Genomic DNA, 23,217 nt, shown 5'->3' on the forward strand with positions numbered 1-23,217 from the left:
GTCAAGTCACATGTTTTGGTTTCCAATTACAAATGGAAGGGGGGTCTTCTGTGTATCCTTTCTGTAGGTGCAGCAAACTGGAGTCGGATCAATTCCCACATAGATCTCTGAGTGTCAACACATCCTCCGACGTGTCCCAGATCTTGGGATGTGAAGGATGTTGGAGCTCACATTTGTTCAGTACCTTACAGTCAAAAGGATGACACAACTGTAACATAATTGATTCCTACACAGCTGTCTGAATAACCTCAACTTAGCAGCTCCACAGTCTCACAGCCACTTTTGTTACCACCGCACTGTTCAACCAACAAGTTAAGATGCCCTGGCCATTTTCAGAGTCCATCAAAAAGCGGGCCTGCAGGTACCTCCTTCATCGGTACCTGGGGAATTTTCTGCAGGAGAAACTAAGCTTGGATCAGCTCAGCCTTGATCTTTATCAAGGCACTGGGTCCCTTGCACAAGTACCATTGGATAAATGGGTATGTGTTGTGTTACATTTACAATTTTAAGAGCATTTATTTTGTTAAATTGTGGAACCCAAGTGTTACGTTGTGTAGTGAGTTCATACTGACTGTGAGATGCAATGTTCACATACAAAGTAGCTGAGGTAAATCTGTTCAAACGTGCCACGCCACTTTTTCCAAATGACTTAAAAGTAAATCTCAGAACAGTTGTATTATTTTTCACTAATCTACAATAAATATTGCTCATATGAAACATAAGCAGTTTTTATAAATAGGATTAAAAACATATTAAATCTTTTTTTAATCACCAAAATGTTTAGTTTGTTGCTGAATATGAGGGTTTGTGTCCTGAGGGCAAAATAACTGGAATTGCAATCATTTTACAGTAATGCCTTTATTTTATTTCTTCTTTGGTTCTTGGGCTATTTGATAAAAACAAATATTAAATAAGATGCACAAATGAGTCAGGTTGAGATCAAAATCAGATGTCTCTTAAGTGGCTTTGATTGGTTATTGGCAGGGCAGAAAGTGAGATATATATGATTTCTTCTATACCAAAATGAGTCAAAACTATAAACAGATACTTTTTTGATCTATAAATGCATCAGTCAAAAGAATGGTCCCTGATACAGCTTTCTATGGTTAATAAAACTGTGGTAAAAATGGGAATAATCATAATTTCTCCATTTTTATTTGGAATTAATATTGATATCTATATTATGTGCAGCAAATCGTCTCTTTAATGTGTTATAGTAATTAGAAAAAAAAGTGGAATTAGCAAAGAAAACTGGAAATTGATTTCTGCCAGCATGTCTTCTATTGGAATTAAAAATGCTTGCCGTCTTGTCCTGTAGTCCCTCAATGAGCTCCTGGAGACGGCAGATGCTCCCTTTGAGGTAATTGCAGGGTTCATCCAGACGATATCTCTGACCGTTCCATGGGCAGCGCTGCTACAGGAAAACTGTGCCCTGGAGGTCAAGGGTTTGGAGATGGTGCTAAGACCAAGACCGAGAGCGGGTGAAGAGATGCTAATTTTTGTCTATCTTTACCATATGCCTGAAATAGGAAGAGGCTTATGTTAAGCAAACATATTTAAACGTGAAAATATTGTTGTTCCTCCAGCTTCTGGCACTGAGCCCATGTACTGGTCCAGTTTCATGACAAGCAGCATGCAGCTCGCCAAGGAATGCCTGAGCCAAAAACTCACCGACGATATGGGAGAAAGCTTTCAGCCTTTTGAAGGATTGGAGAAGTTTGCAGAGACAATAGAAACAGGTATGTTATATCTCCACTCTTTATCAACAAGTTTAGTGAAAAATACAAAAACGGCCACATAATTTTTGTTTTCTATTGTGATGCAGTTTTGAGACGAGTCAAAGTGACATTTTTGGATACCGTTCTCCGAGTCGAACACATTCCAGAAAATTCTAAAACTGGAATTGCACTTGAACTTCGAATCAGGAAGTAAGTAAGAAAAATCATACATGGTCTACAAAAGTTTGTATGAAGAAAAGTGCAAAAATGCAGTTGTATTCACCACCAAACGTCATTCTTTGTAAAAAGTATTTTGCATGTAACTTTTTTGCCTATTCTTTGCCACAAAGTCTTGCAATGATCATCAAGTCACTGGTTCTGGATTGGATTTCTGTTTGGAGTTTGAGTCATTTTTACTCGTGAATATTTTTAAAATCTTATTCCACCATTTTTCTGTACTTATCTGGGTTCAAAAATCTATCATGTAAAATTCAGAATAACCCAGCTTGGGGATTGTTCAAGGAAAATGAATATAGTCGTGTAACTTCATTTTGTACATTTGTGCAGGATTGTGTACTGCGATGAAACCGGGGAAGAGAGTCCAAGTGTAAATGTGCATCAGCCAACCACATTCGCCCATAAAAACATGCAGATGGAAGGAATCACTGTATTCTGGGACGAGTTCTCAGTCGTGTCTCGCGATTGCAGATCCTCACCCACCCCTCCGGTTGGTGCCTCCAGTATTTCAGCTCCCAGAACGTTATGGCTCAGCACCACTTTTTCTTTTTGTTTTTAACACAGAATTTTCTTATTTTACAGGAAACCGAGCCAAAGCTCTCCCCCAGCTGGAATCCCAAAATTATATGTGAGCCCCATCCACAGTTTACAGAGCCGCTGTCCTCCATGACCCCCTTTGAGACTGTGCAGGTCGGAAGCCTCAGTGGTAAAATTGAGCTGTCCCTCACTCTGAAAAACAACCTAGCTCTGCCTGGTGCAAAGGTAAATTAGCAAAAATCTTTACTATAAATAAATTATTGATATTTATTCTGTTTTTTTTTTTTTTTTTAAATTGGAGTAGTACTCATACCTTTGTTATTCTGGTGGTATTTCTTCTCAGTTGGATGTTGTTGGACACATTGATAAACTGCTTATCCTGCTCTCCCCACGCCAAGTTCATCTACTCTTGGATTTATTTGGAGCCTTTTCTGGAGGAGGTGAGAACGTAGATGATAAATGGCCGAAACAATCTTCACCAAAATGAGCTGTTTAAAAACATTTCCTGATCTTAATATTAAGGTGCACAAGAATGGAATAAGGACAGAAAAAATCGTCCCATGCAACAAGAGGATGAGTATCGTCTCCATTTGGAGCTGAACCGATGTCTGAAGAAAGACACCGCTGTTCCAGGAACGGACCCAGACCTTTTCGACAGCCAGACCACCAGAACTGTATCGAGTCGAGGTTGGAACAAAATGCTATCTCATCGATTTTCTATAATTGCTCTACACGTGACAATACCATACAGCTCAAACTGTATAATCCTCCTCATTTTGCATTTGATTTATTTCAAATGTCATATTTTGTTCAGAAATGGAAACGCCAGTGTTTATTTTGGATCCTAGAAGTGTGGTTCTAGGCTTTGGTCACGAAAAGCTCACACTAAGAATCGAAAAGTTTTCATTAACTTAAGTTGGACTTTTGAATATAAATGAGTCTGAAACAGATTGAAACAACACTGTGTTTAATAAAACCTGTTTTGTTTCTTGCTGTAGATGATGTGTTCTTCTCCATGGCTGACATGGACATGTCTCACAGCTTATCGTCCCTCCCTCCTCTCGGAGAACCGCCCACTGTTGACTTGGACTTGTCTCTCAACAGCAACTACTCTGCCTCGCCTGGAGAGTCTCCATCTGGAAATGCAGCAGTGAGTCCCACACGCTAATCAAACTTTGATCTTCTTGTTTAGTGTTCTTGAACACATTGAAACTTGGTGTAATTTGAGGTTTATTTAATGGTCAGGATGATCCTCAGGGTTCCTGTGCAGTCTATTTGTCTGGAATTTGACTGAAATATGTCACAACTTTGGATATAGATGGAAAAGCAGTAGTGTGTGGGGGTTAAAAAAAGAGTATTTCCGGTCATTATTTCTATTCTTTTTGTCTAAACGCATCCATCCATCCAGCTGTCTGTCCATCCACTGAAATTATCCTTTTTTCCTGTATGGAATAGTTTTGCTAATTACCAGGTTTCTCTTTCCATGCAAACTTAAGGAAAACATTAAAATAAGTAATAAATCCCTACTTATAACTTGTTATATTTATTTTCAAAAATTGTCACAAACCGAACACTGAATTCCTTTCAGGATTGCAGGACTTCATGGACTAAAAATGTTCCTTTCTCAATTAGCAATACAATAATCTGCAAATCAGTTTTCAGTCAAATATAATTGAGTACAATAAAAAATAATGAAAATCAAGTTAACGCTTCTGTTTGCATTACAACCTCTTCTGTAGCTAGTGAAGTGTCTGTTATGCCATGTTTTTTGGTTGAATTTCAAAGCCTGCTTTTCTTTTTCTGATTCTCGATAAATTACTGAAATATTTTTAATTCTCTAAACCTACCTGGATTCTGAAATGAATCACTGAAATCCACTTTAAGATTATTGCATTAGGATGTTATTCTCAGCATGGATATCTGCCTGTGCTTTCAGGCGCTGTGGGATGACTACATGGATGTACCGCGACAACGAGAGAAACAGACGAGTGAATCCTCTGCCCAGTCGCGGGATTCACAGCTCCCTCAGAAACTACTGAGACAAACCTGTAAGCATGTTTAAATAATTAGACACAGCTTTTTTTTTTTTTTTTTTTACTTTGCTTTATCTGGAAAAGCAAGATAAAGATTAAACAATATTTTTTTTTCCATTTTCAGCCCATTCGTCTAAAACACACGGGGATGAATCAAGACCAGAGCTGGTGCTAAAGCTGTCGCTGAGTGGCTTTGCAGTCTCTGTCCTCCACATTGACCCGCTGCCACCTCCACATGCCGCCCCCAGCCCGGTTGGACCCCTGGCAGGACATTTTTTCAGCGCACAAGGCCCGGACCAGCTTTCTCCAGACGCTTTCCTTCGGTCTCGATCAATGTTTGATCAGGCTTGTACCCATGATCATTTAAGGTAAACGCTGTTTACAGTTAATTATAACATTCTAGAGTGCCTTTTTTTAACTAGCTCAGGGGTGTCCAAACTGTTTGTCATGTGGGATAAAATATTATAATAGTATAATATTACCATCATGACTATAGGAAACCAAAAAAACTTGGAAAATTTATAATTTTGTGTTGCATCTGAGATCTTTGTAAGTAGATTTTAATTTAAAAGTTGTGGGTTTTTTTTCTTTATTTAATTAATTCTTGAATTGTGGTCGAGGTGGCTGGCCGCACAAAATCAGTCCAGGAGCCACAAATGGTTCCAGGGCCTCACTTTGAACATCCTTGTACTATATTAGTGGCTGTGTTCATAACATGGGCCCATGTTTGCAGGTTTGTTGGCCAGGGTTTGAAGATAAACTACGAGCACTGTCAGGGATCAAACCTGCGGACTTTCAGGACTGACATCTCCCTGAGGCAGATGGAGTTTGTTGAATGCCTGTTTCCCTCAGAGCCTCCAGTTGGTGGAAACCACAGAGGAATCCAGTACACTGAGGTCAGTATTAAGCTTTTCTTTCATTCTTGTTGAACACTGTCTATCCAGGACAGTCAAAGCTTCAGTTTGGAAGAGATTTAAAAAAAAACAAAAAAACAATTTTTTTTTCTGTCACACCTCAGCTCTTAACATTTGAGACCCCAGTCAGTGATGAAGCACCTCTTTCCACCTGCCTTCACCTGCTGTACAAACTGGCTGAACGCAGAGGCCCTCAGGTGTTCACCTTTAATCATTAACAAATTAATAAATTAAATCCCAACTTTATCATGGAATACCTTTTCTGCATGGCCCACTAGCTCGCTGTTTGCTATTCTGTTCAGGCAGGCCAGGTGCGTCTCAGCACAGTACCCAGGAAAGCCGAGATCCGGGTGGAGCTGGGTCCTGTGCGCTCCGAGCTGGACATCAGCATCGTCGACCGTCTCAACTCTCTGCTGCAGCCTCAGAAATTAGCAACCACAGAGATGATGGCCTCCCACTTGTACACATCTTACAACAAACACATCAGTTTGGTAAGTTGCAGATGTTTATTGAGTTAACCGGTTTCCTAAAAATGTAACTATGAAATTGCTTTTTATTCAAATTAAAGGCTCATACCATTATATCAGCCTTCTTACATATTTTCAGTACAGACCTTCCCAGATTTTCAGTGATGGAATTCCCTTTTTTAGTTTGATATTTGTATTGCAATCAGGTTTGATACATAAAACTTTCAAAAACAGGAAGGAAGAGATGGAAGGAGGACGTGGGAAGTGAATTAAAAAAGGAAAAGTAGAGAAAGAATTGTATGAATGATGGACTAAAAGGATGATGGAGTAACAGAGGAAAGTAAAGGGAGAAGGAAAGCAGGACACACAGATGGAAGGAAGTATGTGAAACTTTTAGAAACATGCATGGATTGAGGGGAGAAATGCAGTTTTAAAGAAAGAAGAATAGGATTAAAGAAAGGGGTGCGGTTATTGTAAACATTTGTTGCATTATTATTATGTTTTTTTTCTGACGCACGGATTTCTTGGATCGTTTTCAGCACAAAGCCTTTGCAGAGGTTTTCCTGGACGACACCCACACTCCCTCCAACTGTCACATATCACTGACAGTGAATGCTCCGGTTCTCGGCCTCTCTGTGCGCTTCCCTATTCCCGACCTGCGTTCAGATCAGGAGAGAGGCCCCTGGTTCAAGAAGTCCCTGCAGAAAGAAGTTCTGCTTATGGAGCTGGAAGACCTGGAGATGAAAACAGAGTTCATGGGCGGAAGCTCACCCAACCAAACCAAAATGGAGCTCACCTTCAAGGAACTTACTGGTTCGTCTTTTGTCAGAAAGAAAGAAAATGTGATTATGAAACTGCCATTGACTTGGTGGTGTTGTCATGGTGCAGGAAAGTTCCAGGAGGAGCCAGATCAACCGGCTGCCCGTTTCCTCAGGGTTTCCCACAACATGGAAGGAGACATGATGACGTCTGAGAGTGTTAAGTTTGACTGGCCGAGGTACGTTCACCTGAACCGGCGAGTCCATTGAGCCCCGATTTGTAGTGACAGATAATTCTTCTGAGCAGGGTCGTCCTGAAGATGAATCCCACCACGGTCCATTCAATACTGGAGCGTGTGACAGCTGAAGATGATGAAGGGGCTGAGGATCATTCACTTGAGGAAGAGGAGGAGGAAGGGGGTGCTCATTCGTTGAAGGACGTGTGTGACTTTGGGAAACCAGAGCCGTCGCCCTTTTCTTCGCGCAAGGTTATGTATGAGACTGAGGAGGTGAGTCATAATTCTTACATCATGTCTAAACTCATGTTCCTTGAATTTTTCCCCATTTTGGTTTCTTTAGCAACACAATATACAAAAATGTGTATTAAGATGCTCTAGTCCAGGGGTCACCAACTCCAGTCCTCGAGGGCCACCATCCTGTAACTTTTAGATGTGTCTCTGCTCAAACACACCCGGATCAAATAAGCTGCTCGTTTCCAGCCTATTGCAGAGAGGAATGAATGCTGGTGAGGGAATTCAGACATTTTGGAGCAGAGGTGAATCTAAAAGTTGCAGGATGGTAGCCCTTGCGGACTGGAGTTGGTGACCCCTGCTCTACTCAATAAAAAACAACCACAGTCATAATGACTTTGAACACAGGGCAGTCTTGGAATGTTAGAATGGCCTAGTCAAAGTCCAAACCAAATTTATCCATTGGCCTCCTATGAATAATAATTACCATTCAGCATGTAGGGTGGCCATGTTTCTAAAGTTTATATTTTTTACTATGACTTTTGCCTGTCAAGTGTAATGTTTGCACTGACTTTAGAATATGGCACACTTTTAAAATTTTAATAGTTTTTTTTTTCCCATACCATAGCAGGAAATCAGAACAGTCCGCTGAGTGCTAGATTCTATTGGCCATGAAATATTTTGTAATAATTGGTGAGGGGGAAGATGGCGAAGTTATAGGATTTAATTTTTCTCACAGTCTTCCCCATCACCACTAGAGGTCATGTCAATCTCAAACAAGAATCATGCAAAAAATGTTCTTTTCTTGAGGGAAAACATTAAATGTACTAAAGATTTTAAGAAAAACAAGCTGAGTTAAATGTAAAACATACTGTAGTTATTTTTAGAACATCTGTAACCGTCTTCCTGTCTGTCTCTCCAACAGGAATAGGAAGGCTTCTGTTTTTTCTGCTTGTAATCTGAGTGTTTTGTTGTAACTAAAGGCCAAATCTGGATTTAGCTTTATAATATATGTGAACATGGTAAAGCTATATTTAAGGTATCTCTCTTTAGAAGCTGCATGTATGTTTTAAAGTGCAAATATTATGCCTGAACAGAGTAACAAACAGAAAACAGATATCACAACTTGATACATACTAAATGTCCATCCATTGCACATCACTTTTCTCCTTTAAAGAGTAAAATGTCAAATCTGCAAAAATCTACTTTTTTCACTCTGTTTCATGTTCCAAAGATTTAATACTAACATTTGAGAGACAGGTGTGGTTTATCCAGGTGCAGAAATTTGCATCCTGGAGGGAGGATATTCTCTGGTCAGCATATTAACATGTTTGACTGATGAATTCTTACGCAAATGAGGAACATGTTTTACAAATCTGATCTGTGGGCAAAACAGGTGGTGACGAGATGAATGCGTTTCCCTGTTTGCAGATGATCATTCCTGGTGATGTTGGTGAAATGACAGAGTTCCAGGAAAAAACCATGAACAACTCTCGCTTCATCCTGGAGCTGTGTTTCCCTAATGTGCAGCTGGCGCTGCCCGGCAAGACTTTCTATGAGAAGCTGCACAACAGGTTCATCATCTATTAAAAATAAACACAACAGCTTGACAGATGTTGTTATTAACTGGTAGTTAAAACATGTTAACCATCCTCTTATCTGCATGATTTCTTCAACAGAGAACAAAATCTTAGTCTCAACTGATCAAAGCAGTTAAAAACCCCACGTCTTTACATGTTATTGTAGAACAGACAAGGCTTTTGTTCTGTATCTTTCACAAACAACTGGTTGGCATGTGTCTACTTGTTGCTGCACTGAAGATAAAAATAACTTCTGGAGATCTTTTAATTCCCTTAACATCCTCCACACTGTGTATTATTTCAGTCCTCATCCACCCCAGTGGTTAAAATTAATGGGCCTTTGAGTTGCATCATATTTAAACCCCTGAGGAACAGAAAGTCATAAACTACTAATTAGAAGTTCCTAGAAACTGATCAACTTGAAACAATAATTAAAGAAAGCCGTCAATATTTATTTAACAATTGATTATTAGATGCAATGATTTTTGTTTTTGCCTCTGAATTCATGCTCTCAGATTAAGACCACTGCAATGAAAAATCAGGCTTTTGCACATCTTCATCGTGCGTACCAATAACTGTGGCCTGCACTGTCCTGTGCACAGTTTCATGAAATAAAACATGCATTCTCCATGTTCTAGGATAAGCAATGACCTTCTGCTGTGGGAGCCCACTGCCCCGTCCCCAGTGGAAACCATAGAAAGCATGCCGTATGGAATTGGACTGTCTGTTGCCAGCCAGTTGATTAACACTTACTCCAAAGACAGTTTCAGCCAGTTTCGCTCTACTGGCCCTGAGGGTAAGATTAAATTACCCGTCTCATATTCAGAGTTCTTACATGTACTTGACATCCTTCGAAATGCTTGAATTTCATTTAGGTGTTTTCAAGGTTTGGACATTTTTTTTGGTTTCTGTACAAAGTCCTTTAAAGTTATTGATATTCAAGCTGCAGTTTTGTAATAAAGTGTAATGTAAAGTCTGATTAAAAGCCTACATTTGGGAAATGTTGCATTTGAAACCAGATATTTTCATGCACCTTGTAAAAAGACAAACACATTTTTTTCTCACTGTGTGAAGTTCAATCATACTGCAGTTTTCTTGTTTCAGGTTAGTTAGAATTACCAAAATTATTTCTAATTACTAAATTTCTGAAAACTTGGCGAGAACATAAGTTAGGAATTATTTTTGTAACTTTCTTTGTCTCTTGTATTTTGTATTTAATCATTTAACCTGACCAGGAAAGTCATTAACCTTAACACGATTTGTTTGGATTGTTTCAGTGTAATAAATATTATTCCTAATGGCTCAATGAGTTATTGATCTATTTAATTTAAATAAAGGTTGCATTGTATTTTTTTTATGTTAAATAATATTATTAAAATTGTGGATTTTCTTTTCTTAATTAGTGTTTTATTATTGGACCAGTCAGGTTTATGGAATATGTGTCAGAGACTTTGCAAAACATCAAATTTTGCTATACTTTACTTTGCCATGCCCCTTCTGTAGAAAACCATCACAAAACATCATTAATAACAGTAATAATTGATACCATGTAATATTGATTTCAAACGGTCTTTTTCAGTTGATTTCTATTGTTTTGTATATGATATTTCAGGATCTCAGATGTTTTTATGAGATCTTGTTCAAACCATCTCTCCTTGTTTTCAGAGGAGACCAGTGGCTCAGAGGAGGAGACTATGCATTACTATTCTCCTGCCTCGGATCTGGGCTTCAGATCTCGAAAGAAGAAAAAGCCCAAAGCGCACAGCAAAACCTCCCAGAGCCTCTTCTCTGTCATCCTCTCTGTTAATCATGGGTTAGTGGCGCTTCAGACAAACTCTAAGGTAAAATCTGATAGATATTGTCTTAAAATCAATCAGCTCTAAAAACCTTTCATATGTGCTTCATTAGTTGTTGTTTTTTTTTTGTTGTTGTTGTTTTTTTAGGAAGAAGATAAATCTTTACTTAGAAACAAACATGGGGAGTTCTGGATTGAGGTGAAAAATGCCGTTTTGTTCAGCGTCACTCAGTATGAAGGCTTCAAGGACCAACACTACATTTGCTTTCACACCAGCAGCGTTTGCATGTACCAGCAAGGTACCACTTTATATAATTCCTCCTTATTACTCAGTTTATTGAACATCACTGTAAATATGTCATATTTATTAATCCACCCAGGACTCCTAGATGGAGGGATCAATGTCTTAGACATCAAGTTGCCGTGCAGGACACATCCCCACTGGCTGGAGCCGACCATCTACCAATCAGAGACTTCTTCAGAAAGGGCCTCGACCCCCTCGGAGGGTATCGGTCTGGAGGCCCGGAGCATGGTGTCAGTCGCAGTCAAAATCTCATCACAGAGCGCAGAATGCAACCTCAAGGTCAGACATTCAGATTGACCCTTTGGAAATTTTTGCCACTTATTGAACAAACAACCAAAGAGTTTTATGTTCAGTCTAGTTAAACAGAATTGGATGGTCAAAGGGTTTTCTTATTCAAGCTTTTTAAGATATTAATAAGGTAAAGAAAATGTTTTTTTTTTTTTTATCTTGGTGTTAATCTGCACTCTCCCACTTACCTTAACTTGCTGCTGTGACACCAGAAATTTCCCTCTGTAGGATAGTAAAGAATATTTCTGCTCTTTTCTAAAAGCACTTGAACCATAAACCTGAGCTGAAAACATGCTTGTGCTGTGATGTAATTTAAATCAAAAATAGTCTTTTAAAAAGTCTGAAATTTAACTTGGTGAAACTATATGGAATCTGATATAAAAGATAAGTAAAGCTTATTAAGTTTTTCTTAACTTGTGGAATATTTAAGTGAAATATTCTCACTTCAGTGGCATCGTTTTTTGCCCATGCAGGAGTTTCTGGTTGCTGTTGGAGTGAGAGGAGCCACACTGCAGCACAGAGTGGTGCCACCTAATCTGGGCTGGTACGATCAGGTAAAACAAAACAAAACAAAAAGTCACACGCCATGTTTACAAATCTCTTAAGACAGGCAGACATTAAATGAAATAACTTGTGTTTTTCTGACACAGATTGTTGACTTTCTGAATGTTTCGGCTGAGCCTGTGTTGGGTTACGCCCCTCCCATGTCTGTCACCACTCTACATTTACACCTTTGGAGTTGCTCATTAGACTACAGGTAAGGCAGATTTTACACTGACTGCTAATAAACATCTCTTTATTAGTAAAGAATATTAACAGAACAATCTTTATCTTGTCAGACCTCTCTACCTGCCACTCAGGTCTTTGGTGTTTGTAGAAACATTTAGCATCTCCAGCAGCGTCTCCTTAGACAATTCATCTTCAACCTTAAGGTTTGGCTGCTTTCTTAGTTATTTGAGAAATATTTATTTAAATCCATTTGAAAAAACAATGTTTTAAAACATTTTCCTTGCAGGATAATTTTGGATGAAGCTGCTCTGTTCCTCTCGGACAAGAACAATATGGTTTCTGTTAATCTTGCGCGGGGTAAGTTGACTTGTTTTAGTCAACATTTAGGACTCCGTCTTGAAATGTATGGAGTTGGATTTAGTTTGGCCTGGCTAGATTTGGAAAAAGAAAATTAGAGTGCAAGATATCATTCCCACTGTCTACACGTTCTATCCATAAGCTTGTCCTTTCTCTGCCCGGACATCCAGCAATCTCCTTGAATATTATTTGTCTGTCATGTATTCCTTTGTCCATCATTAATTGCTGTTTTCATCCATCACTGGTTTTGCAGTTAAAGTCTGACCTCAGCAGAGATATTTGCAGTAATGTCTTAGTAAAGAAAACATTCTTGTGTAAAAGTATTGTGTTTAAATGTTTCTTGCTTACTGTTCTGATCATTGTTTCATTCATATTACAGACTATGTTCAGGTTGTAGACATGGGGACACTAGAGCTGAGGATTACAGCTGTCAAACCTGGAGCAGATGGAAAATTGGTAAGTTTATCAACTCTACATAGGATTTTTCACTGAAAGGAGAAAGTCTGATCTTTGTTTTGTTTTGGTTTGTGGGGTGATAGTCAGAGCCCAGATTTGAGCTGCGCTGCTCCAGTGATGTGATCCACATCAGAACGTGTTCGGACTCCTGCGCTGCCCTGATGAACCTCATCCAGTACGTGGCCAGCTATGGAGACCTGATGCCCCCGGAGGAACTGGAGACCAAGCGCAGCAGCACCACACAAAAAAACAAGGTGACATTCAACTCCTGAGCTGCTGCTACACAAAATGTTTAAAACAAATATCAGTCTTAAATTAATGATTTTTTTTTTTTTTTTTGACAGGCGGAGGTTCCCAGCAGACCAACATCTCAGATCCCGCTGCTTGCTGAGAATGAGCTGCAGATGCTGCAGGACCTGATGAGTGAAGCTATGGAGGAGATGGACGGGCAGCAAGCGCCGTGCCCGCAACAAAATGGTTCAGACTTTCCTCAGTTAAAGAAAATTCATTAAGAATGTAGTAGTTTACTGTTAAAATATCACTGTGTGGAAATACGTGATTAATTCGCAGTTTAGCTAATAAGTATGTGGTTTGATTTAAACTGGAATGCTAGTTAAGGCTTTAAATTGTAAGAAAATGGTGATAATGTTCTTGTTCTTAGATTTTATGTGGTAAACCAAGAGAAAATGGCACGTATTTCTGCAGTGGGAGCAGAATGACACAATTATGTTGTCTATATTTACAGATAAAGTAAGAAGTTCAGGATATCATTGGATTTTGTTGTTTTAATGTTACAAAATGTAGAAAAGTTTATAAATACTTTAACATTATTTCTCTCCAAAAATAGGTCAAGACACCTATTTTGATAGATTTTCTGCATAAAAATGTGCAGAAACGAAAACCTAAGGACCTTTTATTCCAGTTTGATTAGCATGATGGATCCACTGTTTGCTTACATTTTTAATTATGTATAGGTTCCCATGAGGAAGAGACTCATGACCACGATGCACCCCGCTCAGACCTCTTCCTGTTCCCTGATGAGAGTGGGAATTTAAGCCAAGATACAAGTCCCACGTACCCCATTCTTGCCTCTCCGCTCATCACACCTGCGCCCAACCTGGCCCAAGAGACGGATGACTTTTGCATTTTGGAAACTCCTGATTCCAGAGGAGAGGTGAAGAATTACTGACTCAAATGTTTACTTTTTTTGTATGCAAAACGTGTGTTGCTTCACTTTTAGGGTGTTTGTGTTACAGGATCAAGACCAGGAGCCTGTGGTAAAGCAGCTCACCTCGGATCCAGTGGAAATCAAAGACGATCACTTCAGTCAGCCTTTGGAAGGGAACGATTCCAGTCGTGGAGCCGTGAACTTTCCCATCCCAGAGGTCCGCTACCTCATTAGGGAGATTTCTGTCATCTGGCATCTTTACGGAGGAAAAGACTTTGGGAGTTTGGCGTGCATTGCTTCACCTGCCCGAAGCCGGGGGTGAGCCATTCTTGTTGGTTTCTCTCAAAACTTGCACAAAGGGTAGGAAGCATGCTCTCTAAGGTTTTTGTCCCTCCCTGTGTGTTGTAGATCTACTCCTCATAGCTCCCCATCTCAAACTCCAGTTAGACAAGTGAAGAGTTTGGGCCGTATCGGAGGAGGAAGAGGAAGAAACCCTGATGTCCTGATGGAGATACAACTCAGCAAGGTTGTTTATCATTATTATCATTATTTTTATTATTGAACAAGTGTTTATTATAGCATATTTATGGTTGATTTTCAACCTGTGAATACAGAAGTTGGATGCTTTTGATCTACTAAAAACAGCTTTTTTTTTCTATTTTCTGGATAAATTAATTATATTACACAGCTCTGCAGTTAAAACATTTCAAACCAAAGACAAAATAATCAGAGTTGACATTTTTAACTTTCCGATGTTGATCACTCGCCAATCTTTCTGTGCATCCCACATTCATTAGAATCGCGTTGTTCTTTCTAAATGTTATGGTAATTCCTTCGGTATTTAACTTTTATCTTCTCCATGCTTGAAATCAGGTGAGATTTCAGCATGAGGTGTACCCACAGACCCCTGTAGCATCTCGTCCAGCGATGGACCAGCCAGTGTCCCGCCAGGTGTTTGCTGTGCAGGACTTGGAGATTCGGGACAGACTTGCTACCTCACAGATGAACAAGTTCCTGTACTTGTACTCCAGCAAGGAAATGCCTCGAAAAGCCCATTCAAACATGGTGAGACTGGCAACGTACTACGACCTTTGTTAGGTTTGTGAATTTCTGGATCTTCATGAGTACTTTTTGTTTTTAGTTGACAGTTAAGGCTTTGCATACGTGTCCCGAGTCAGGCCAGGCGCCTCCTGAGTGCTCCTTGCGTGTTTCTCTAATGCCTCTTCGCCTCAATATTGATCAGGTATGACAATCAGATGTAGATGTTTGCAATGTTAAAAATGTTGAGCGTACGCGATAACATATTATTTTTGGTTTTCTTAAAGGATGCGCTGTTCTTCTTGAAGGATTTCTTTAGTAGTCTTGCAAATGAAGTGGAGTTTTTCTCCCCTCCTGCTCAAGAAAGTAAGCCCGATAATCAACTGGCACTTTTACAGTTGTGCATTTTAACACAGTTTCACAGCTCATGAGGGTTTTCGACTTTTTTTTTTCCACAGCTGTTTGTGTTACAACAAAGAAAGTCGCTGCCCCAGAGATCTCCTGCAGCTTCTCCAAACAGACCTTTAGCAGCCAGGATCCAGCCCCGATTATTTCAGTTCCTGCTCAGAGGCAGATCAGCATCAATAGTTTCTCAACGTCGGGCAGGGAGGAAGCAAATGATGGCGAAGCTTCTTCCTCTCCGTTTTCAGACCAACCGATCTTCTTCAGGTCAGTGGAAACTAAAAACAGTTTAAGGCAGAAATAATTGCAATGCAGTATGTTCATGTTTAATCCTGCGTTCTCCTTTCAGAGAATTTCGGTTCACTTGTGAGGTTCCAATTCGACTGGATTACCATGGGAAACATGTATCGATGGATCAGGTATGTGATCTGACACAAAAGTGCATAAATGATTTCTTAAAATGAGTTTTATTAATTATTGGGGTAATATCTTGTTTCAGGGAACATTTGCAGGAATCATCTTTGGGCTGACACAGCTAAATTGTTCAGAACTGAAACTGCAGCAGCTCTGCTATAGACAAGGGTGTGTTACCTGAATAACTTATGAGACAGTGATCCATTGCTCCATCTGTTGTCTTTGTGACAATGACCTATTTTTCAGACTAAACTTGCACTTCTTTGTGTTTCAGATTACTTGGTGTGGACAAGCTGTTTTCCTATGCAATAAATGAGTGGCTAAATGACATAAAGACCAATCAGCTTCAAGGAATACTAAGTGGTGTGGCGCCTATTCACACTCTGGTGAAACTGGGTGAGCAATAACTTTTGGATGTAGCTCATTTCCATGTGTTCCTCATATAACTACCCCCACTGTCACCCTGGCATCTAATGCTTTTTTTGTTTTTTTGCATGTTGCCTTTGAGGCTGGGATAACTTGGGGATTTCTGTTCACGTGACGTCTAAGTGAACTTCTTGTTCTGTTCAGTTCACGGCCTGAGGGACCTGGTGTGGCTCCCTATTGAGCAGTACAGAAAGGACGGCCGGATAGTCCGGGGATTTCAGCGTGGCACGGCCTCCTTCGGGACCTCCACAGCCATGGCTGCTTTGGAGCTCACAAACAGGATGGTGCGGACCATCCAGGTAAACTGGTTCTGAATACTTTCATTCTCGTAGGACATTTATTATAATGTGAAAATTATAAAGCATTTACGGCCTGAAGAGGGACATTGTGAATTAATAAGAATTAATTTACAATGCAGTTACAGCTGATGATGATTTCCATTGTTTGACCCCTAACTTATGGATAGTACACAAAGAAACAGGAAGACAGACAAAGAGAAACACTTAAAATACATCTTCTGCAGTTTTCTGTTTCAGCTTCTGCTGTATTAGTCCTCAGTGCTAATACAGTGCTATTCTTTCCAACGTTTCTGCTCTTCTGATATTTGCAATATGATCTAGTCTTCAACAAATGTTTCTGCTTCAGTTCAACTTCAAACACAGACCACTTACCAGTAAACTTCACAGCATTTCCATCTCGTTGTTTGGAAGGAAAAGCAAATTTGTTTTATTTTAATTTGTTCAAATTCTGTTTCTTTAGGCAGCAGCTGAGACAGCTTATGACATGGTTTCTCCAGTACCTGACGAAAGAGACACAAAGAGGGTAAAACGGTACTCCCATTATGGCCTTGCTCATCAGCCTGTGGACCTGAGAGAAGGTGTAGCCAAAGCTTACACTGTGGTGAAAGAGGTAAGCAAATGGCTCATCTTACCATTCCTCTTGAATATATACAGTTAAAATTAAAGAAGTTTACACACACTTAAAAGAAGCCCAAGTTTCAATTTGTTGTGAACTTTTTCTAGTTCACACAGGATCAAAAAAAGAACATTCAAGCAATTTTTTGTGGGATGTATGTATATTTTTGAGCCTGTATGTATGATTCCTTTTTAAACAGATATCTAGCGGTACGCTAACTATTTTCCTGATTATGCGTGTACATGCTTTCTCTTGTTCTTGTCTCTTATTCTTTTGTTTTTAAAAATCAGTTTGAAATAAATGAATAAATAAAAACAAAGAAAATTCACTGAAAAATTACATCTTTCCATTCCACCCTGAAAGAACAGCATCAATACGGTGATATTCATGCTGGGTAATGACCGCATGTGAACTTCTGACCAGAACTGTACACTGTCTCCTCCCACAGGGCATCACAGACACCGCTCTTACCCTTTATGACACGGCGACACGGGAGCACGAGCAGCGTGGGATGACGGGAGCGGTCGGCGGAGTCCTCCGCCAGCTGCCACCAGCTGTAGTCAAGCCACTCATCATGGCCACTGAAGCCACGTCTAACGTCTTGGGTGGGATGAGGAACCAGATTCACCCCGATGCGCGTCAGGAGGAGTCACAGAAATGGAGGCACGAGGAGGAGTGATTCTTACTGCTATGAAACCATGACTGTAAAGCAGATGCAGGCAGGAATGGGGGTTTTTTTGTGCTTGAGGAAAGGCTGGCAGTGACTTCTGGTGTAAATAAAAACAGTCTCATCCTGTGGCAGTGTGACCTGATGCCATCCAGCTAACGGTTCCCTCACAGTGCCTTCATGGTCATCAGCAGTGTACACCGTTTTGCTCAATAAATGGATTATATAAATTATAAATGTGCAAGCCACATATCATTCTGATCGGACATAAATTGTGTCAGATTAGAAAACAGAATTGTGACAGGTCATCTCATTAGCTTCCTTTTCAAGCAGCTCTGTTTACAGATAGTGTTGTTATCCTACCACTACTACTTAGTGTCAGCAAAAACTAGAGTACGAGGTTTAATTTATTACATGTTCTATGCTATTTACTGTAAATATTCCAACTTTGTAATCCATGCAAATTTAAAACAAGAACTGAAACCAAATGTGTCAAAGGTGTGTAAAGTTATTTAATAAGCACTTTTAAGTGACTTGAAGGGTTACATGTCCAAATAAATGAACAGGAAGGTAATCCAAACACATTGTACAGCTGCACAGGTTTATTTTGAACTGTAAGGTGTGCTATTTTCACAAAAGCTGCTATTCAGAAAGTCACTTTTAAATATTTTGTTTCCTTTAGTTGCAGCTTTTTACAAAAATGATTCATCTGCATCTCTCATGTCTTATCAACTGTTTTTATTTCAGCGAATGAATATGGATGTTGTGATAATTTGCATCACACAATTTAGATTTGCATATTTTATTGTTTATGTGGGAAGAATAATTTTTCCTGGGCATAAGTGTAATGTATTAATTGTATTAAAGAGGTTAGAGGTAAATAAACTGTTCAGATCATGTGCATCATTTTTTATGGCACTATGAGCCATTATTTACAGCGTTAGACTGGATTCTGATTTTTACCCTGCAAACATAAACGTCATATCTTCATCACGCCTTTACGTCACCGCTCATCGTTTTTCACAGACTTACAGTTTATTTTAAAAAGTGTAAGTATGAAAGGTATACTTATCTTCGTCTAAACTCATTAAAACTTACCACGCAAAACTTACCACTTAGTGGTGTAAAAAAATGTGGGAGAACACCTTCAAATCCAAAGTTGGTGTTACTATGACAACACAATGCCGCTTTTTTTGTAGACAAGTCAACCCTGTCAACAGCCTCACATCAAACTTACAGGGTATGTCGGACATTGGTTCTGGTTTGACTATTTTATCGTTTGAGGCAGAACTGACTGTTAATGAAAAGAAGCTACTTTACCTCCGTGCGCGCTACGCTGGACTGACGTTTTGCGGGTGCGCGCACGCAGTTTTTTTATGCAAGTTGGTGCACTCATTAAAGTAAGTTGCCTGCTTAAACCGTGTCTAGTCGTTAGTGTATGAAAATGTTAAATATACAGCTTAAATTTATCACAGCCGGATAATGACGTATGGACTTCAGCTTAGTTTGAAAGTTTTTTTTTTTTTTTAAAGTACCAACATCTGGCAGGTTAGCTAGCATTAATAAACAGTGACCAGCAGTGACAAGAGGAGTAAACACTAGCAGATTTGGACAGAAACTGAAATTGTTAAGTTGAATTGAGGACAGTCTCCTTTCAGAAATCTACCTAACATGAATTATTTATTAATTAATTATTATTTATATTTATACAGCATGGACTAACTAAGTGCATACTGTACTGTGCTTGTATCACCAGGTTTCCTTTTGTATAGTGTCTACATTTTTATGAAGCTTTACTGAATGAGCTCAAAATAAATCTGATCAGTTGTGTTAGGCCTTATGTGATGTTACCAGAAACATTTTTTTTTAAATCCTAAATTAATATCATTTTACCACAAAATACATCTACAAAGAATCCCACGATGTTCTATAGGTGTTTATGTCTAAAGTGAGACTCGCTGATTTTAGCAAAAACTCTGACCAATAGGCTTAAACAGTTTGTGCTTCACATGAACAATAAGGTTGCTGTGATGTTTCCAGATGTATCATAAAAAGGAGGACTGCTGCCAAGGAGTTATATGCATCAAAAGGGCATGGTGAACTCTCTGTGGGGATACTTGGTCTGGGTACCCTGGGGAAACAGCTGTTACTCTGCCTCCTTAAAAAGACCACCATCAGACCCACACAGATTAAGGTCTCCACGAGAAACCCAGCAGGTATGGTGACTTCAAAGTAAATCTGTTGTTCCTCCTGCAAAAATGAATGACGTCACCTTTTATTCTTGACCTGTTTAGCCTGAAAAACAAAGATGGAAGAAAAGATTACCCTTAACTGCATTTAAACCTCTTTTTCTATTTGTGCTTAAACAACATACATTTCTTAACCCAAACGTCTCTCCTTCAACACTACAGTTACCCAGGTGATCACTAAAGTTGATTTAATCTTCCTTAAAATAGCAGCAAGGGTTAGGGTATGTGCTTCAAAATGGTCTCAACTTGATGTCACAATAGCACATAATATTGTTGGATGGTAAGTTGTCTAAATTGTTTATTGCAATTAAACAATTACGTTGTTTTGAGACGATTTTCCAATTATATAATGATAATGGCATAATAATGCAAGTTCACCCTCTCAAAGATAAATAAATTTAATTTCCAAGGAACATTTAACACTGGAACTGGAAGATATTTTAAATATCCATAATAAATAAACAAACAACCCATAAAAAGGACACAAGAGTCTTTATAAACAAAAGGGTCCTTCAAAAAATTGAGGTATTTTACATTAATGACTGAAGCCTTTTCACAACAAAGTCTGTGGTTATATTTGTTTTCATGCGAACATACATTTTTTAATTTGGTTTATTTCATCATGTCATTCATTGCTTAATGGCTTTGGCAGCATAATGTTATGATGTGGCTTTTCTTGTTCACACATGCGCTCCTTCAAATCTGACTGAGCTAAGCCTGTAGGTACACATAATCATATAAAATACAAATTTGTGGTTCTGACGTGGCAAAGGATAAAAAAGTTGTAGTGGTACAAAGTTGTTTGATGGGCAAAATAGTAAGTAATCCAGCAAACCACTTAGATATTTCACTACAGATTTGGCTCACTTCTTTTTCTACCACCAGTATAACGAATGTGTGTGTTTCAGAGGAGTGTGTCCCGCCAGGAGTCGAGTGCTTCTTTGACAATCGTTGTCTGGCAGCGTGGGCGGACATTTTGTTCCTCTGCTGTTTGCCTTCTCACCTTGACAGAATCTGTGCTGATCTCCATTCTCATCTGCAAAAGCACTGCCTTGTCTACAGTTTCATCACAGCTGTGCCCGTCAACCGGTACACCCGCACCTATGCACGCTGGCAACGTGCTGTTTTGATGCAAACGTGATTGATCTCTCACTCTTAATGTTTTTTTTCATCTCAGTTTAGCTCAACGTCTTGGCCACAGTTTTGTTCTGAAACCACAGTATCAGGTGGAAGCGTGCGACACCTCAGACCTGTGGCTGTCCTTCTCCCGTGTGACCGAAGCTTTGTCAGATCTATCACTGATAGAGGCATCATGTCCTCTAGCTATGAAAGGTTGGTGAGAACTCTTTTAAGTTGAATATTCATTTTCATAAAGTTGTTTTTCTACTAAATGATGTTGATTTTAAATTGTAGGTGGCATCACTCTAGGCCTGAAATGGGTTTGTGGAGTGTTGTACAGCCTGCTAAACATCTGCACCAATGTCTGTCTGGGATCCAGTGAGGCTCTTTCTCTAATTAACAGCATATTTGCAGAGAATAGCATGAACAACGAGCCTTTAAAAGTAGAGAGTTTCATCGCTTCCGCATCTTTTCTCCATCCAAATAAGTGAGTTAGTGAAGGATGCGGTATTGCATTTAACCTTCTGCTACATGAACAATTGCAGTACAAAGAAATACAAAAAGAAGAAACTATAACAAAGGGGAATATCTTTTTCTTTACTCAACAAAGGTCTTTTCCCTGGATTTCTCTCGTTGACGCCCAAACCAAGGAGACACCACTGCTGCACTTTGTAATGAACAGCAAACCAGTTCAAGAAAACATCTGGACAACATACAAATCAAACCTGAAAAGCACAATAAAATGACGACAATACATCCCAATATGGAGAACATGTCAATATCTAACACATAGTTTAGAATAACATTTTCTTATTGGATTTTGTAAAACTTGATGTAGCCTTTTCTGGTATTTAATTTGTCACAATTAGTGTTGTTATAAAATTAAATAGCATATAGCAAATTATGTGATGTCTTAAAGATAAAAATAATTATTTTTTTCTTAAACAAAGCATCACTTGATTTAAATTTAAATTTTTAAAATATATGCAACAGTTCTTATTTTAGTTGTAATACTAGTATATGTAAGAATGTAAAATCTATGACTTGTTTTATATGCCATGTTTGTACTTTTATAATGATTTTTACTTGTACTTATTATTTCTTTTTTATTATGTTACACCCAACATTTCCTTTATTTTTAAGCCATTCACTGTCAATAATAGAGCTTGTCTTCTAGTGTCTTGCTGTATTTGTACCCTAATAACTTTGCAGGATGCTTGTATGGATTGAAACATTGAAATTCCAGTAAATTTGTTCTCATTCATTTCCATCTATTTAGAATTAAAGTTGAGGACGAGGTAGTTTCTAACCACTGTGACCAGCAGCAACAAAAATTACTAACGAAGATGTGCATTTTTTTTGTAGATGTTTAAAATGTAAAAACAGTACGGAACACATATTTTTGCTTGTCTTTTATTTTATTCAAGGTGTAAAATACATATTTCAGTTGCAACATAAAGATGTTGAAGATGTAAAATCAATCAATTTAAAGAACAAAGTAATTTTCTTTGAAATTGATCGAGTGGTTTATAGTTACTACTGAGGTACATTTGCATTAACATTTTGGGGAAAAAAGTACTTTTAGGAGTAGTTTTGTTGCACCATAATCTTTACTTTTACATGAATAAAATTATTATTAAATATTGCTACTATTACTTCAGTAATAGATACTCTTCTTGTCATTAATAACTTAAATGAATGGAGAACAATAATCAAAATTGCTTTTTTTGGGTACTCTACCCATTTCTGTAAATATTTTGCATTAGCTATGAGTATTCACCATACAAAAAATAATTTAAAAAACATGTTAAAATGTATCCCTAAAATCACTAAATTATTTTTTGGAACTCCGTGTAAAATGCTTCTGGCTTTTGAAGCTGTATTTTCAGCTTTTCTACAAAAAAAAAAAAAGTCAGATTTCCTTTTTGCTACAATGAACAACATGTTTCCAGAGGTGAGTAGCAAGACTACTCAAGTGCAAAGTGATAAGTTGCCGGCCAAGAAATTACTCAAGTAGGAGTAAAATATAATTTGGCAAAAAGGCTACTTAATAAATTCTGAGTAACTCGTATTAACATCTGATTTAATATTTAAAAATGATGTCGTCAGACAGACTAAAAATTCTGTGCAAATGCTGGTATTTTTGAAACTAAAATGAAAAAAGTGTCACAATATG

At 38.6% G+C, this 23,217-nt stretch overlaps 2 protein-coding genes across 2 annotated transcripts; both read left to right on the forward strand.

Moving 5' to 3' along the window:
- Positions 1-66: 66 nt before the first annotated feature.
- Positions 67-18,570, forward strand: LOC106961558 (autophagy-related protein 2 homolog B). Its single transcript, XM_015055359.1, has 42 exons — positions 67-479; positions 1,319-1,481; positions 1,587-1,739; positions 1,826-1,928; positions 2,286-2,445; positions 2,538-2,717; positions 2,836-2,932; positions 3,015-3,179; positions 3,491-3,642; positions 4,429-4,540; positions 4,650-4,893; positions 5,259-5,421; positions 5,544-5,636; positions 5,742-5,930; positions 6,446-6,719; positions 6,795-6,903; positions 6,972-7,173; positions 8,566-8,708; positions 9,353-9,510; positions 10,380-10,555; positions 10,658-10,808; positions 10,890-11,092; positions 11,575-11,655; positions 11,752-11,858; positions 11,941-12,033; positions 12,117-12,187; positions 12,567-12,643; positions 12,727-12,897; positions 12,988-13,120; positions 13,618-13,817; positions 13,900-14,129; positions 14,220-14,337; positions 14,685-14,876; positions 14,953-15,054; positions 15,137-15,215; positions 15,308-15,518; positions 15,601-15,670; positions 15,751-15,833; positions 15,940-16,061; positions 16,236-16,390; positions 16,851-17,000; positions 17,455-18,570. The coding sequence occupies exons 1-42, from the start codon at positions 318-320 to the stop codon at positions 17,683-17,685; spliced, it is 6,228 nt and encodes a 2,075-aa protein (XP_014910845.1). The 5' UTR covers positions 67-317; the 3' UTR covers positions 17,686-18,570.
- A 56-nt stretch (positions 18,571-18,626) lies between these two features.
- noxred1 (NADP-dependent oxidoreductase domain containing 1) lies at positions 18,627-21,799 on the forward strand. Its single transcript, XM_015055360.1, has 6 exons — positions 18,627-19,073; positions 19,714-19,889; positions 20,831-21,011; positions 21,100-21,254; positions 21,336-21,528; positions 21,652-21,799. Exons 1-6 carry the CDS (start codon positions 18,805-18,807, stop codon positions 21,785-21,787), a joined length of 1,110 nt encoding a protein of 369 aa, XP_014910846.1. The 5' UTR covers positions 18,627-18,804; the 3' UTR covers positions 21,788-21,799.
- The last annotated feature ends 1,418 nt before the right edge of the window (positions 21,800-23,217 follow it).

The sequence above is a fragment of the Poecilia latipinna genome, unplaced genomic scaffold (assembly GCF_001443285.1).
Source record: "Poecilia latipinna isolate Pla-1442-1.1 unplaced genomic scaffold, P_latipinna-1.0 Scaffold1312, whole genome shotgun sequence".
Classification (NCBI taxonomy): Eukaryota; Metazoa; Chordata; class Actinopteri; order Cyprinodontiformes; family Poeciliidae; genus Poecilia; species Poecilia latipinna.